This window comes from Oryx dammah, unplaced genomic scaffold, assembly GCF_014754425.2.
Source record: "Oryx dammah isolate SB20612 unplaced genomic scaffold, SCBI_Odam_1.1 HiC_scaffold_28, whole genome shotgun sequence".
Classification (NCBI taxonomy): Eukaryota; Metazoa; Chordata; class Mammalia; order Artiodactyla; family Bovidae; genus Oryx; species Oryx dammah.
In genome coordinates this window covers 92515395-92533384 of record NW_024070212.1, presented here as the reverse complement: position 1 = coordinate 92533384, position 17990 = coordinate 92515395, and the positions used below count along the sequence as shown (strand labels likewise).

Here is a 17990-nt window from a genome sequence, read left to right as displayed (position 1 = left end):
GCATGGATGTGTTTTTTTAAAAAGACAAAAAAAAGCAAAACACCCACGTGGTTTTAGGCTACATGAAGGAATAGGGAAAGGAACCAGTAGTTACTGAGGGAGGTCTTTGGATCAGTCACTGTGTTGCCAAATTTTCATTGATATCGCCATGATAATCCTCTCAGGTCAGTGGTGGTATTTCGTTTTACAAATGAGAAGACTGACACTCACACTACTTTTAGTAGCTTACCAAAACATAGTTAGTAAATGGTGAATCTGGGGTTGAACTTGGGTCTGTCTCATTCCAAAGCCCTGTTCATCCCTTAATGTTTCCAGGCTCCTATTCTTCTTGACTACAAGAGTCAATAATGCAGATGCTCCAACTTGATGCACAAAAGTGGAAAACTAGTGGAGGAAACCATTTCCTTCCCATCTTTCTTTGACTGTGTTAATGTCAGAGTGTGGCCACTAGATGGTGCCCTTGCCTTGATGGAGAAGTACAATAGCCAGTTGAGTCCTGGGGTCTGATTTTTTTTTTTTTCCCTTCTGGGACTCAACCAAAAGCAAAGCATTAATATTTCCAGGTAACATGAAAAATGGAGAAGTGTTAATATTAAAGAGGCAGTGTGGGTAAAAAATGAGACAAGAACAGGTAAAAAATGAAATGGAATTCAAATCCAGATTTGCCACTTACTAGCTTTGTGACTTCAGGGAACTCATTTATTCAGTTCTGAGTCCTATTTCCTTTACCTCTGGAATGGCCTCGTGTCATTTACTCATGTAATTATGAATATCACATTAACGGATACATTAGAAAGTATCCCATTCTTAATGAATGATAATTACTGTTGTTACTAATTACTAATGATGAGATGAATATCAGATTCTTAGGAATTTTGCAGGGCCTTAGGAATAACCAAAGTAATCACTAAATATATTGTGACTTTTTGAAAACTGTTAATCCATATGTGACTTTTTTTTTTTTTACCAATCCAGTGAAACTGAGTACTTCATTTATTTATTGTGCTTATCATCAGAGTTGATTGATTCCCGGAGGAAGGAGTCTCATATTCTCTTAGTCCATTACAAGAGAGTATAGCACTGTCCTGTGATGGGTTAATAGTTTTAGCATTGATTTCCTCCAGTGCCTTATTTCAGTGATTCTACATTATTTTTGCATATGTTAACATCTCTGGCATTGGAATGCATTTTATAATCATCGATATCTTAGCATGGATACAATTAGATATTTTTAGATTAATGTATACCCTTAAGAGTATCCTTCTCCCCTGTCCTCTTAGATCTGCATCCTGTCTGCATCATTCTGTCAGTTGTTTTGTCATTTCATTGTGAAAAATTACTCTATTGATTTAAGTCCTTTTTTGTTAATTCACTAGCTTTTTTTGCAGGCATCATCTCTTCTCTGTGAATTTGACATTAAGAATCTCTTCTCCAACTTTCTTGTACAAGATGTAAACATCTATTTAATCTCTTGTGATTAGTACATAGATGTCATTAATGCTATTTTCTGAATGTTTATCATATTTTATGGTTATAAATTTAAAAATAAGGTGATGAAAAACGATGTTCCAGGAAAATACCAAAAGAAAGCTAGGAAATAGTATTATTAATAATATCAGAAACAATAGACCTTAAGGCTTGCCTGGATTGATTTCAGGAAGTAAATCTAAGTTTGATTCTAGGAATTATATAAGCTTAATCTTCAGCTTTTAAATAAAAATTCCTGGGAATCTAATAATGAACTATTGGTGGTAAAATAAATAAATAATAGACTTTAAGAAAAAGATTAGAATTGTATGGGAAAAGAGGGTACTCGAAACTCAGTGTCGCATACATAACATTCTTTGACAATGGTGGAATAAATTAGAAACTCCTTAACAAAACAGTAGCCACGTGCCACCTCACATGGATACTTCTAAATAATTCATTGGTGAAGGTTGAAATTATAATGGAAATTATGAAATATTTAAACCTGAGTGACAATGAAGGGACCACATGTTAAAGCTGCATCTGAGGCAGTCTGTGATTTATAACCTTAAATGAATATATTATAAAATAGAGATTGAAAATTAATGAGATAAGCATTATAGTCAAAAAATTAAACAAGAAAAAATTAATGATAAAGTAGAAAGAGGAACAATCAAGGAAATTTTTAGGCCAGAGTCACTTATTAATGTAAATGTTAAAATCATGAACAAAAAGCAGCAAACCATACCCCGTAATATATAAACAAAAAGGGTTATGACCAAACAGTTTATTTTGGGAATACTATTAATAGGATTCTAATTTTATAATCAATTAAGATAATTTAACATATTAACTAATTAAAAAGGGAAATTACATGACCATCTGAATAAATGGAAACGAAGCAGGGAATAAAATGAAACACGCATTCAAAATCAATGCCGGCTAGGAATAGGAAGAGAACATTCTTAACCCAGTAAGGAGTATTTGCTAAAATGTTCCAGTGTGCTTAACAGCGAAATAGTAGAAGCATCTACTTTAGAATCAGCAACGAGACAAAGGTGCTTGATTTTTCTGTTTTTGTTATTTTGAACTGTAGTGCAGTTGATTCACAATGTTATGTTAGTTTCAGGTGTACACTGTAGTGATTCAGTATTTTTGCAGATTATATTCCATTATAGGTTATTTCAAGATAATGGCTGTAATATTCTGTGCTATGAAGTATATCTTTGTTGCTTATGTATTTTATACATAGTAGTTTGTATCTGTTAATCCCATAACCCTAATTTGTCTTTCCTCCATTCTCCTCTTTGATAACCACAAGTTTTCTATATTTGTGAGACTGTTTCTATTTTATATATACATTTATTTGAAATATTTTTAGATTCCACATGTAAGCAATGTCATACAGTATTTGTCTTTCTCTGTCTGACTTATTTCTCTAAGCATAACCCTGAGTCCATCCACTTTGCTGCAAATGGTAGTATTTTGTTCTTTTCTATGGCGGAGTAATATTTCATTCTATATGTATATGCATATATATATACACCTATATGTATATATATTGTATGTGTGTTTATACACACACACACACACACACATATTCTCTACGTCTTCTTAATCCAGCTGTCTGTTGACTGCACTTGAGTTGCTTGCTTCCATGTCTTGGCTGTTGTAGATAATGCTGCTGTGAATATTGGGATGCATGTATCGTTTCAAATTATTATTTCTGTTTTTTTTTTTTCCTGGATATATACCTAGGAGTAGAATTGCTGTATTGTATGGTAGTTCTATTTTTAGTTTTTTGAGGAGCCTCCATAACCTCCTTACTGTTTTCCATAGTGGCTGCACCAATTTATATTCCCATCAACAGTGTATAAAGATTTCTTTTTCTCTGCATCCTCTCCAGCATTTGTTATTTGTAGACTTTTTTGACGATAGCCATTTTGACAAGTGTGAGGTGCTATCTCGTTGTGGGTTAGATTTGCATTTCTCTAATGATTAGCAACATTGAGCATCTTTTCATGTGCCTGTTAGCCATCTGTCTTGTTTGGGAAAAAATCTGTTCAAGTCTTCATTGATTGGCTTGTTTGTTTTTTTGAGTTGTATATAAAGTTGTATAATCTGGGTATATTTTGGGTATTAACCCCTTGTAGGTTGCATGATTTGCAAATGCTTTATCCCATTCTGTAGATTGTCTTTTAGTTTTGTTGGCGGTTTCCTTTGCTGTGCAAAAGCTTTTAATTAGGTCCCATATGGGTTTTTGATATTTAGTTATTTTGCCATGGGAAGGTGATCCAAGAAAATACTGCTATGATTTGTTTCAAAGAGTATTCAGCCTATGTTCTTTTCTGGGAGTTTTATGGTTTCCAGTCTTATGTTGAGGTCTTCAAACCATTTTGATTTAACTTTTTTTTTATATGCTGTGAGGGAACGTTGTAATCTCACTGTTTCACATGTGACTGCTGTCCAGTTTTCTCAGCATCACTTCTTGAAGAGACTGTCTTTTCTCCATTGTGTATTCTTGCGTTCTTTGTCATTGATTAACTGACCACAGGTTTGTGTGTCTATTTCTGGCTCTCTATTCTGTTCCATTGGTTAATGATTCTGTTCTTATGCCAATAGCTTCTATTTTGATTACTGTGGCTATATAGTATAGTCTGAAGTGTGGGAGGTTTATACCTCCAGCTTTTCTTCTTTTTTCTCAAGATTGCTGTTGCAGTTCTGGCTTGCTGTGGTTCCATGTGAATTTTAGGATTATTTCTTCTAGTTCTTAAAAATGTCATGGATATTTTGGTAGAGATTGCTACTTCTTTATATATGGTATTCTGGAGGTCCTTGGGAATGCAGTAAGAAACAAAAGATGTAAGCTTTGGGAAGATGAATCAAAATTAGTGTTTGCAGATGATGTTTCTGTAACTGTACTAGAAGTCTTGGCAAACAAGAATAAGAAACAAAAGAAATCAAAGAAAAAGGATGGAAGTGAAGAATAAACATTATTGATATTTGAAGATAATATGATTTTCTACTTTTAAAAAAATCCACAAAAATTTACATAAATACTGTTTAAATGTCTCGGCTTTGGGAAAGGTTTTGGATCTGAAATCGATATACAGAAAATAGTGTTCTTCTATGCAACCCGTAATTTTAAAAAAGAGATTCTAATAGTAACAAAAAATTCTAAGTTACGTAAGAATATATTTTACAAATAAATACATTCCTTTGATGGAAAAAAAGTAAACATCATTGAAAGACTAAAGGAAGATCTGAACAGCTATCTCATCTTCCTGCTTATTAGACTCAGTATTATCTGTATGTTTGTTTTCCTTAAATTAATCTATAAATACATGTAATTTCAGTCAAAAATCTTAATCAGGCTTAACAAAGAAGTTGACAAGATGATTCTAAAGTCATTTAAAATGGTAAAGGGGCAAGAAGAATTTGAAGAATAAGGGGTTGGGGGACTTGCCTTTCCAGATGTTAAAACTTTTTAAATGAAACTATGGTAAATTAAAGTAAGTATGGTATTGGTATAAGGGGAAATAAATAGATCAGTGGCATGGAAGAGAAAGCTTAGGAATATTTACATCTCTGTAAATTTAGTGTATAATAGCATTACAAATCAGACACTATCACTCAGTAAATGAAGTTGGATCAATTGGCTGCCCATATGGAGAAAATAAAATTGTTCCCTACCTCATGCTATACACAGAAATGAATTCCAGAAATATTAAAGGTATAAATTGAAATTTCATACTCATAAGAATGTATAGAAGAATGTCTCTATGATATCAGGATAAAGGAAGATGTCTTAAAAAGCAAACAATGATAGAAATGATCGTTAGATTTGACAACATTCAAATTTTAAAACCTTTCAACAGCAATAACAAAAGACTACAATCAGAGAAAAGCGTGCCTTGGACAGGAGATAAAATATTTACAGTGCATACAGTTGACAGAGGTTTAATATGCAGAATATATAAAGAATTCCTACAAATCAAATAGAAAAAAAAGAAAACCCAAAGAACACATACAAATCAGTAGAAAAGTCAAAAGAATGTCCAAAAAGAAAATGTCAAAGGATACACTCAATTCACATAAAAGAAATAAGAATGGCAATAAAAGTGATTTGATTCTTGTTCTCAGTGATTGTCAGAGATTCTGAATTAAAAGTTCAGTAAGATAGTATTTTGATCAGATTACCAAGGTCTTATAAAGTCTGATTTTTATCTAGTGTTGGCCAGCAATTGGGGATATAGGAACTTTTTTACCCAGTGCTGGTGAGGATATTAATTGGGACAACTGCTTAGGGGAACACTTTTATAGTCTGAGGGCTTCCCTGGTGGCTCAGATGCTGTGGGAGAACCGGGTTCAATCCCTGGATCAGGAAGATCCCCTGGGGAAGGGAATGGCTACCTACTGTAGTGTTCCTGCCTGGAGAATTCCACGGACAGGATCCTAGAGAGCTACATACATTCCATGGGATCTCAAAGAGTTGGACACAACTGAGCAACTAACACTTTGTAATAAGATATGTCTGATTCTACATAAAAAGGAACTCTCTGCCATTTCAGAGTGTTTGCTTAATATTCTCTTGCAGAAATGTTACCAGGAAACATATACAGTGATGATTATTGCTGCATTATTGGGATAGGAAAAATTAAAAGTAACCTAAAGGTTCTACACAGGGAAATTAGACATTGTGGTATACTTATATAATAGAATACTATATAACAGATAAAAGTTACATGCATATTCTCAACATGGATAGCGTTTTGTGTGTATATGTATGGGTATTCATATGTATACACACATATATTTATATTCTTGACATGAAAAGTATATATATATATATTTAATCAATATGAACAAACCTCAAAATAGTATTGAGTGAAAAAAGGAAAGCAAATTGTTCACCACTCTATTGCTTTCACCAGAAAACTCAATAAATACTTATTGAGTCACTGAATGATGTTGATGCATCATTTCTTTTTTATGCAGCAGTGCCCTTGATGAGCACACTGGACCTCCAGCTTTCCTGCTTCCCTCTGTGTTGTTGACTCTTCTCTCTCCTCTCTGAACTATGTGCTCTTATAGTGCAGAGATATATCTTATTCCTGTTTATATCCCCTGGCTGTTAATTGCTCCTGGCCCAGAATAGGGATTTAGTAAGTATGTTGAATTAGTGAATATTGCTTATTATACCTATGCCCTGTTAAGAATGAACTTTGGCTCAGGAGTTGGAAGACCTGAATTCTCCTGTCTTTTAGTTGTCAGACCTTAGGCAATATTTTTTTAATATACTCTGAGTCTTGGTTTTCTAATTTCTAAAGAGTAATACCTGTTCTGCCTAAATCTGAGAGGTCATATTTATGTGTTATATTCATGTGAGATCATATAATGTGAGAATGTGAAAACGATACATGAATGGAAGACTTCTAATATTTCAGCAGTGAGGGAAAATGTGCAGTTGGAGAGTCGCAGTGGGAGTAGCTGTGCTGTGTATTCTTAGCACAGTCAACATTCCTTTTAGGAGCCATATGAGCGATCTGTGTCCCAGAGGAGTCATCATTTCTTTTTTATTTTCTTTGGATCCAGTTTACCATTCTACTTTTCTCTTTTGACGAAGGGAGATTGGCCCTGAAATAGCCAGCATTCTGTTTTTTCCCAAGACATGAAAGCAAGACTATCTTCCTGTCTTTGGTACCAGAACTATGATTATTTCTGAAATATGTTTGTGGATATAGAAGAAAAGAGAAGAGGTGAAGTCAGGAAACTCAACTGATTTCATAACTCCATCTCCCATTACCTTCTGGAACCTGGATAGTGTGACCTGGAGCAGCAGGCACCATGGTGAGCCCAAATCCTGGCAGAACCTGAAACGCTGATCATCTGAAACCTTCAGAAGAAAAATCATGGAAAGTCATTGAAGGATATATATGCTTATTATGTTGGCACAATGAGTCATAAAAGCAGGGATGAAGTAAAAACTTTGAAATTTTGATGAGTTAGCATAACAAAGAACTTTGCTTAATGATAGAATATTATTCCATATATGGATTAGAAAAGGGAATTTTGCTTTACCAGATATAAAGATAAATAGTATAAACCCAGATTAGGGGAGAGGAAGGATGTTTGGTGCAAGACAGCTTGGGGAAATTGGTAAACCTCAAACTGCCCAACTATAGAATTTGATGAGAGATGAGAGGTAGGCATGGAGCAAATCACTGAGGGTCTTTGGGCTAGGCCATGATACAGTGACCATATCCCCTAAACCAGGACACTCCTCTAAGAATAAAAGGGGGTTCTATTCATCATTATGCTAGGATAATAGGAATAAAACAATAGCTCCAATGCTTTGGCCACCTGGTCTGAAGAGCCGACTCATTGGAAAAGACCCTGATGCCGGGAAAGATTGAGGGCAGGAGGAGAAGCGGGCAACAGAGAATGAGGTTGTTGAATGGGCATCACTGACTTGATGGACATGAGTTTGAGTAAACTCTGGGAGATAGTGAAGGATAGGTAGGGAAGCCTGGCATGCTGCAGTCATGGGGTCTCAAAGAGTCAGACATGACTTAGCAACTGAACAACAACAAACAACAATAGGAATAATCTGAAACTGTCGCAGATAAACTGGATCATACAGCGTGCCTTATTTCAATGTAAAGAAGAGCTACTGATACGATTACAAGGAGTGGGAGGTTAAAATAAATTTTAGGCAGGAGACTTGGACAAGTCTGAATAATAATCTTGGTTGGAACAGAAAGAAAGAGGTGGGCCATTTGCTAGATGAGGCTGTATAATGGAGAAAGATTGTTGGTATTATTTTTGTTGTTGTTAAAGAGTGTAAAATCTTGGCATATGTAAATGATGCTGAGAAGGAGCCAGTAGAAAGGAAGAGGAGCTGAAGATTAGAGTCAGAGACCTGAAGAAAGGTAATAGGCACTTTTTCAATTATGACAAGTGAAAATAAGCAAGACTGGTTATGGATGCAGATGAATCTTCAGGTGGGAGGGCATAATAGGTGTAGAGTTCCTACCTAATGACTGTTTAGGTTGTTGAGGGTTCAAGGGAAGTAGAGAAGATTTTAAATAGCTACAGTGGACAATGGAAGAGAGACCAATAGCAAAACAAGGATGCCCCCTACTCTCCTAATATTCAACACTGCCTACCACTCTAGGGTCAATCTGAAACCAGGCAGTCCTAGCCAATGAATAAAACAAGAAAAATAAATATAAAGTGTGAGGATTGGAGTAGAAGAAATAAAATTATTGTTATTCATGGCAGCTTTAATTGAACATATAGAGAATCCAAAAGAATCTGCAGATAAACTAAAGAATTGAAAAGTGAATTTAGCAAGGTTAGGAGATCCAAGGACACTATACAAAAATAAACTGTATTTCAATATATCAGCAACTTGTAATTAGAAAATAAATTTTTAAAAATGAGAACATTTACCATAGCATCAAAACATTAATTACTTAGGAATAAATATTAACAATAGGCAGATAAGACCTTTACTCAGAAAACTATAAACACTGAAGTTATATATGTACCTATGGCTGACTCATGTTGATACATGGCAGAAACCAATACAACATTGTAAAGGAGTTGTCCTCTAATTTAAAATAAATATTAAAAAAAGACCTACATAAATGGCAGTCCCAGTTTGTTCCCAATCAGTATCCTAATAAGTGAGTATGTAAAAAGTGTGTATAAAACTTGTTAAACTGCTGACTGCTAAAGTTTATAAAGGGCCAAGAATATTCACTTTTGATTCCTGTCTTAGTCAACGAAGAGACCCCAGTAGATATGGCAACTTCTCTCTCCTACCATTCTAGGGAGAACTGGCTATGACCGTGGTCGTGATGTTGATTTACAATTTATAAAGGCCAAAAGACAAATGTTGGAGGACTTATTCCATTTGATTATTGTTGTTGTTCGGGTGCCAAGTCATGTCCGACTCTTCACAGCCCCACGTACTGCAGCATGTTAGGCTTCCCTGTCCCTCACTATCTTGTAGAGTTTGCTCAAGTTCATGTCCATTGGATTGGTGATGCTATCCAACCATCTCCTCCTCTGTCGCCCTCTTCTTCTGCCTTCAGTCTTTCCCAGCATCAGGGTCTTTTCCAGTGAGTCAGCTGTTCACATCACCTGAAACACAGATGTAGAGACTTCGGATGATAACATAGGAGAATACTTTCATGGCATTAGGATTGGTAAAGATTTCCTAAAGAAGATACAGAAAGCACAACCATAGATGTAAAACCAATACATTTTACTGTGTTAAAGTTAACTCTTCATGAAAAGATATCATTATGAGAGTACAAAGGCTGGCAAGAGGGTGGCAGAAAATATTTGCCTAATTCATAACTAATGAAAGATTCATGTCCAGGATATATTTTAAAAAAAACCTCCTAAAATAATTAGAAAATGATAGTCTAGTCTATTCAATAGACAAGAAACTTGAACTATTTCACAAAAGTCTTGCCAAATGGTCACGAACATAAAAAGATACAAATTTTGTTGTTTTCAGGGAAATATAATTAGGACCACTATGAGCTACTAGTACTCACCTGCCAGAATGACTAACGTAAAAAAGTGTTAGTGAAGATATAGAACAATTGAAACTTTCATACACTATAGGTTGGAGTATTTTTGGCTCAATGAGTATGTCAAGGGTATATCTTGTCACCATGCTTATAACTTATATGCAGAGTACATCATGAGAAATGCCAGACTGGATGAAGCATAAGCTGGAATCAAGACTGCTGGAAAAAATGTCAATAATCTCAGGTATGCAAATGACACCACCTTTATGGCAGAAAGCAAAGAAGAACTAAAGAGCCTCTTGATGAAAGTGAAAGAGGAGAGTAAAAAAGTTGTCTTAAAACTCAACATTCAGAAAACTAAGATCATGGCATCTGGCCCCATCACTTCATGGCAAATAGATGGGGAAACAATGAAAACAGTGACAGATTTTATTTTTTAGGCTCCAAAATCACTACAGATGGTGACTTCAGCCATGAAATTAAAAGACGCTTGCTCCTTGGAAGAAAAGCTATGACCAACCTAGGCAGCGTATTAAAGAGCTGAGACATTACTTTGCCAACAAAGGTCTGTCTAGTCAAAGCTATGGTTTCTCCAGTAGTTATGTATGGATGTGAGAGTTGGACTGTAAAAAAAGCTGAGCACTGAAGGATTAATGCTTTTGAACTGTGGTGTTGGAGAAGTCTCTTGAGAGTCCCTTGAGCTGCAAGGAATTCCAACCAGTCAATCCTAAAGGAAATAAGTCCTGAATATTCATTGGAAGGACTGTTGCTGAAGCTGAAACTCTAATGCTTTGGCCACCTGATGTGAACAACTGAGTCATCTGAAAAGACCTTGATGCTGGGAAAGATTGAAGGCAGGAAGAGAAGGGGGTGACAGTGGATGAGATGGTTGGATGGCATCACCAACTCAATAGACATGAATTTGAGCAAGCTCCGGGAGTTGGTGATGGACAGGGAAGCCTGGCGTGCTGCAGTCTTGGGGTCGCAAAGAGTTGGATACGACTGAGCAACAACTGAGAGCTGTTTGACAGTGTCTATTAAAATTGGTGTGTGCAAACCATAAGACTTAGCAAATTCATTCCTACATTGTATCTACTAGAAATATAAGCATATGTATACATATATATAACACAAAAGATATGAATGACAATGTCATAGGAGCATGATTCTAATAACCTGAGACTGGAAAACAACATAAATGTCCATCTGCAATGAAATTGATAAATTGTGGATATTCCTACAAAAGAATACTACATATAGCAATAGAAATGAACAAATCATTGCTACGTGCAGCCTCTTGGATGAATTTCACAAACATGTTGAGTGAAAGAAGCCAGACACAAAAGAAAATATGTGATATGAGTCCATTTGTATGGAGATGGACAAAACTACTTTTAATGTTAGAAGTAGGGATACTGTTTGGCTTTGGGATGGAGGACAAGGCTAATGATTAGGAAAGGGTACAAGGAGAGCGTTTCTTTATTGAGCTTGTACAGTTATGATTTGTGTATATGTTTGTTCAGTCACTAAGTTGTGTCTGGCTGTTTGCCATCCCGTAGACTATGGCACACCAGGCTTCCCTGTCCTTCACCATCTCCCGGAGTTTGTTCATATTCATGTCCAGGGAAGCACGCCAGGCTTCCCTTGTGGCTTAGTTGGTAAAGAATCCACCTGCAATGAAGGAGACCGGGGTTCGATCCCTGGGTTGGGAAGAACCCCTGGAGAAGGGAAAGGCCACCCACTCCAGTATTCTGGCCCCTGGAGAATTCCATGGACTGCGTAGTTCATGGGGTTGCAAAGAGTCAGACACTACTGAGTGACTTTCACTTTCATGTCCATTCAGTTGGTCATGCTATCTAACCATCTCATCCTCTTTTCCTCCTGCCCTCAATCTTTCCCAGCATCTAGGTCATTTCCAATGAGTCAGCTCTTCATATCAGGTGGCCAAAGTATTGGAGCTTCAGCTCCAGCATCAATCCTTCCAATGAGTACTCAGAGTAGATTTCCTTTAGAATAGACTGGTTTGGTCTTCTTGCAGTCCAACGGACTCTCAAGAGTCTTCTCCAGCACCATGATTCAAAAGCACCATGATTCATCAGTTCTTTGGTACTCAGCCTTCTTTATGGTCCAACTCTCACATCTGTACATGACTGCTTACCTTTCAGTATAACGTTATTTTCAAGTGATGTATGTAAAATGCTTATCATAGTGGCTGGTTTATTACTGCCAGTTCACTAACTGACAGTGTTAACTTTTTTACTATGGTTCAGTTCTCTGTAATGACTAGGTCAAGGACAATGCTGTCCAGTAGAATTTACTGCAATTATTAAATGTTCTGTATATACAGTGTCTAGTCCCATAGCCTCTGGCCACATGGGGCTATTGAGTATTTGAAATATGACTGAAGAACTTAAAGTTTTACTTAATTTTACTCAATTATAATTAAAATTTAAATACCTTTATGTGACTAACAACTATCATATTGGATATGGTAAGATATCCAGGTCTAAGGAATTGACATGGAAATGAGTCAATGAAGCAGAAAGACAGTGAAGTTTATTTTAGTTGAATAATCAAACTGAGAGGCCAGAGTGTCATATGAATTGTGCATCTGTACACTGAAGAATGCTCAGGGCAATGGCAAGACTGGGTTGGCATTGGAGGTAGTTAGGTAGGTTCCAGAGTCTTCAAAGAAGCATTTGGATAGAGGAGGGGAAAAATGTAATGGACCAAGGAAGAATGCTCTTTCCCCTATGGGTTGTCAATGATACTTGGATAGAAATGTTTCTGAAGCACAACTTAAGTAATTAAGAGTCATTGAAAGAACAAGTTTTAAAAAAGTGGTTAGGAGCAGTAGCAGTGCTTCAGAGCGGTGTTCTGTGACAAAACTCTAGTGTAGTAAAGAAGTATTGAAGAGCTGTGAGAGTAAAACTTGGTGCAGAGGTGGGAAAGGAAGCTAATTGCCAGGAGTAGGGGAAAGGTTAAGGTGTGGGCAGTTTTCAAAAAGCTCCTCCTGGTGAAAGCAGTAAGAAAGGATGTGGTTGCTAGTGGGAATGTGGTGTTTTGCTTTTGTTTAGCAAATGGTAGGAAGTGAACTTGAGGAAGGACATGAAAAAGTGAAATTGCTTGGTGTTTTCTTTCAGTGCATAGAGGAAATCTTGAGGCTGAGTACCTACAGGGTCTCTGTGAGGTGAGGAAGAAGTGGCTGGGTGATGACATAGAAATGTTGAGTGGGCCAGATCTTGAACCATCTTGAATGGCATTATGAAGAATTGTTGGCTTTATCTCTCCAAGAGAGAGAGATAAAGGAAGAGCCAAGGAAAGTTGTAACTATCTGAGGCTCCTGTAAGAGTTTGTGCTTTATAAATACTATTCTGGCAATATCGAGGGCTATGGACTAAAGGTAGCCAGACTGAAGACAGATTGCTTCATCAAGCAAGAAGAGATGAAACCTGAAATAGGGCAATAACAGTTAATAGAATGAAGAAGAGTTGGGAGAATTTGAGATTATAGTGGAATGAGCACAACTTGTGGTGATGGAATAAGGGAGAACAAGTGTTAGAACTGAGAGGTTTCTGAGTTGACTAGTTAACTGATGAATTTATATTAAGGGGCTAAAAAGAACGAACCCAAGTTTGGGATGGTGGTCAGTTATTATATCTCAACAGTTGAGATATAATTCACCCATTTAAAGTAGACATTTCAGTGTTTTTGGTGCAACTACCATTATAATTTCAATTTTAGAATTTTTTTTAATCACCTTATAAGGAATCTCATGCCTATTAGCAGTTACTCCTCATTTACCCTACCTCCTTCTCCTACCTCCCAGCCCTGGGCAACCACTAACCTATTCTTAGTCTCTATGAATTTGCCTGTTTGGGACATTTCATATAAATGGAAGCATACAATATGTCCTTTGTGACAAGCTTCTTTTATTTAGCATGTCTTCAAAGTTCATCCAAGTAGAGGTCACTTTTTGCCTTGTTTTATGTATATTCATCTCTTTACATATTTTGTCTCCTCTACTGGAGGCACTATTATATATTTTAAGCCTGTGTCTATTAACAGCATATTTGCTGTATTTAGTTATGACTTAGCAGATATTTGCTGCATCATAAAGTTAGAAGGTTAACTCCACTAAGCATGAAATTAATTTAACCTGAATGAGTCGCTCCCACACATGCTTACCCACTAAGATGTGTCTTTATTTGCTGTCATAGAATGTTAGGTACCATGCCAAATGGTTCTGGTTCTGCTGTTAACTCTGTATGACCTGGGTATGTCATTATATTCTGGATACACTTTCTGTATCTGAAAATAGTTATAAAAATCCCTACTCTATATAGTATAGAGGAATAACTAAGATAATGCAGGTTGGTGGGATTTGGATAGAATTGGGGTTCATCCGGACAGTCTCTGAGAAGAAAGAGGAACAGGTTTCCTCTCCTATCTGAAAGATGAGTATTCTTATGAAACCTTTTGTAAGGCAAAATGGCGAAAACAGAAAAGCAATTACCTTAGGATGCTGCTTCCTGACGTATACACAAAACAAATAGAGATAACGCCCAGGTGCTCTCTGGTACAGTTGAAAGCTGACAACTTGGTGCTGAGATGCTGCGTGCAGTTCCTGAGGAGGGAGCTTGGCGGTTCCACTCTTACTGTCTGTGGTGTGCACTGCGTCTGTAATGGCTTAGGGCAAAACAAATCTGGATGCTGTTTTTGCTTTTCACCTATTTTCTGGAAAATTTCCAGCTTTCTTTTGGTAAGTGAAAACAGGTACAGCCTTTACAGTGGGGTTACATACAGTAAACCTATTGTAAGTCAAAAATGCATTTAATACACCTAATGTACTGAATACCATGTACTTAGGCTCACCTGCCTTACACATGTTCAGAACATTTATGTGAGCCTATAGTTGGGCAACATCATCTCACACAAAGCTTGTTTTATAATATAGTATTGAATAGCCCCAGTATTCTTGCCTGGAGAATCCCATGGGCAGAGGAGCCTGGTGGGCTACAGCTCATGGAGTTGCAGAGTCGAACGTGACTAACACACACAGATGTTGAATAGCTCGTGTAGTTTATTGAATACCGTACTAAAAACCCGAATGGTTAATTGGATACAGGAATGGTTGTCAGTGTTTGTTGTTCTGCCTTGTGATCACATGGCTGACTGGGAGCTGCTGCCCAGCATCATGGGAGAGTATCACCACATATTGCTTGCTCAGAAAAAGACCCAAATTCAAAATTCAGAGTATGATTTCTGCTGAGTATTTATGGCTTTCACACCTGTAAAGTTGAAAAGTCCTAAGTCAAACTATCATAAGTTGGGACAAGCTATACTAATGTAGGCCTTTTGCAAAAGTAAAGTGGCATGGGTGACCTGTAAATGTTTGACTCTATTACCTGAAACTCCTGGGACAGGAGTAGCCTTTTTTCACAAGATTTGGAATTTTGGAGCCTTAAGTCCTTTCAGTCCCATTTTACAAGGTCCTGGGTTTGTCGGTGGTACCACTGACTGCTTCTTTTGTCATCGACGTGGGGCGTTGCAGTTGTGTCAGGCTCTCTAGTTATTCTGTTTGGAATACTTAGGACCCTTATTTCTTAAGGACACTGACCAGTAGGCTCCCTGTTTTTCATAGTGTTATATTGTTTTAATATGGCTGCATATAGTTGAATACAAAAAAAGATAAAAGTTTAAAACCCAGTCTATCCACCTTCCTGAAACAAGCAACTTATAACTGCAGGCCTACCTTACTCCTCTCTTTTGGAGAATTGTTCATGCTTTTATTTTAAAAAAACATATACTGAGTGTGTACTTGAATGCCATGTTTCAAAATAAAATAGTCCTTAGATCTCATAGCAATTCAGTGGGAGAAGGCAGACATAGATGATCACATATGATATGGAAGTGCAGTAGCAGCGCACACCTGGAAGCAGCCATTGGGACAGGGTTTTGAAGCAATTGTCACCTGGTGTTTCTTTACTAATAAATATAACACAGAAGCAGCCTGATGAAAAGCACTAGTGTTCTTTGAGCCTCAGAACAACTGAAGTGACTCCCATTTTAGAGAGCAATCTGAAACTCAGAAAGGGTCAATGGCTGGGTTTTAAATAGATTCTAGACTTAGATTCTATGTTTATCCCCTCGTCCTCACCATATCCATGCCCCTTAAGCAAGAGTAGGAAGTACCCTTGTAGACTACTACAGTGCTCTGCCACCCCCTTCCTCTGTAAGCAAAGCTGGAGTCTCAGGTTCCCTTTTCTGTGTCTAGCCTGCTTCCAATGTCGTCGGTGCATTGAGCATTCCAGGGCTGTAGCAGTAGCGAATATTGCTGATGTCATTGTTTGCCTTATTGGGATTTTGCTCTTTGTTTCACAGGGAGCTGTGATTGGTATAGACGATGAGGACGACAGCACCTTCACAATAACTGTTGATCAGAAAACCTTCCATTTCCAGGGTGAGCTGAAAGAAGAGATTTTTTTCTCTTCACAGTCCCAACTGCTTCTTTCCTTCTCCTTTGGGCTGTTTGCTGGATGACTAGAATGGTTTTTACAACTGATCCTGTATGAACGAGTGCACAGAAACGTTCTGGATGAAGTGGTACTGCAGGTTAGGCAGGGATTTAATCGTATCTGCAGCGGATACAGATCTCTTTGAAACATCTGTGGATCTGGCTGCAACTGGAGATTAAAAATTTAAACGATAAAAATCAGTGAAGGGAGAGAGTAATGGGCTGCTGCTGCTGCTGCTGCTGGCTTGTGTTTACAGAAGGTTGCTGATCTTCTTTATCGAGGAGTATGGCTCTGCTTCTGCATGAAGAGTCTAAAGACTGATTGTGAAGGTTGCAGTGTTTGTCCCTGTAAAACTCAAAATATAAATTAAATTGAAGCTAGTGGCAGCCTTTGGCTTAAGATTTTGCTTTGCTTCAAGAACTACAAGTTTGCATTCATTTCATCTGCATTCTGTGTCTTGTCTGCCAGCCGTCATTTCTCTGCTATTATCCTTTTTATAGTTAATAACACCAAATGCCATCTGCCACTGCTATGTTTCGGCATTGCATGCTCTGGTTCACCGGTAGAAAGGGTAAGGTACTGGATGATCATTCTCATTTCATCTTGCTTTGAAAACTCTAAACCAGCAAATAAAAGTCAGTTTTAATGATCCTGTCCTAATGTACTCTCATGTGTTAGGAGTGTCTATTAGCTTTGATACTAATGTTTTTGCTATTTTGCCTATCGAGAGTAACCTCTATTTTATATTTAAAGCAGTCCAAGAAACTTAGAAATTGAGAATATTTGCACTTTTTCTGAACTACAAGTGACAGTGCACTGTGATAGATGCTAGGTATACCAGGATAAAAAAAAAAAAAGTAAATCAATTTATTGTTTAAAAATGTTTTGGTTATGAAGTCTAACAGTGACCAGATATGTTATGTGACATGTTCAGACAGCTATTGTCCTTCTGTATTAGGATAGTATATTGCAGTAATTTTTCTTCATTGTCTTGTTGACACATAGAAATGAAAGATGCAGCTTATATATAATAAAGACAAGCCAATATACTCACTTGTGATATCTCTAATGTTTTTAGGAAAAAGCATTCTTAGAGTATTTATTATGTTTGGTCATATTTTTTTACTCAGAACTGCTTTTAACTAATAATGCTCTCTTGAAATTTTCTACTACATTTAATTTCATAAAACATTTAAAATCTTAGTTTAAGAAAGTCCATGGTCTTTATTTTTAGGTTAAATATATAATGCTGCTTATCAGTGAAACCAGATAATACCCACACTCTGGAACTCTTTACTTGAATGAACTTGAATACTTTAATGTATTTCAAGTAGTAGCTGCTAGATACAGGTAAAGACTGCAGCATGAAATTCTCTCCTCTGCAGTTACTAAGAAGACATCTTCTTTGGACTTCAGAAGCTGTATTGTTTGCCTGTTTAAAGGAGAGGAGACTCAG

The 17990-nt window shown here is 36.9% G+C and overlaps 1 protein-coding gene across 7 annotated transcripts in view; it reads left to right on the top strand.

Annotated features, from left to right (window-relative positions):
* OSBPL9 (oxysterol binding protein like 9) overlaps positions 1-17990 on the top strand; it is a 172980-nt gene that overhangs the window by 36866 nt on the left and 118124 nt on the right. For 4 of the 7 annotated variants that reach the window (XM_040231144.1, XM_040231146.1, XM_040231147.1 and 1 more), the window contains exon 3: positions 16401-16479. The exons of the other annotated variants lie outside the window; for them this stretch is intronic. In XM_040231144.1, coding sequence (XP_040087078.1) covers positions 16401-16479 — 79 coding nt within the window. The remainder of the gene's footprint in view (positions 1-16400; positions 16480-17990) is intronic. 7 annotated transcript variants of the gene reach the window in all.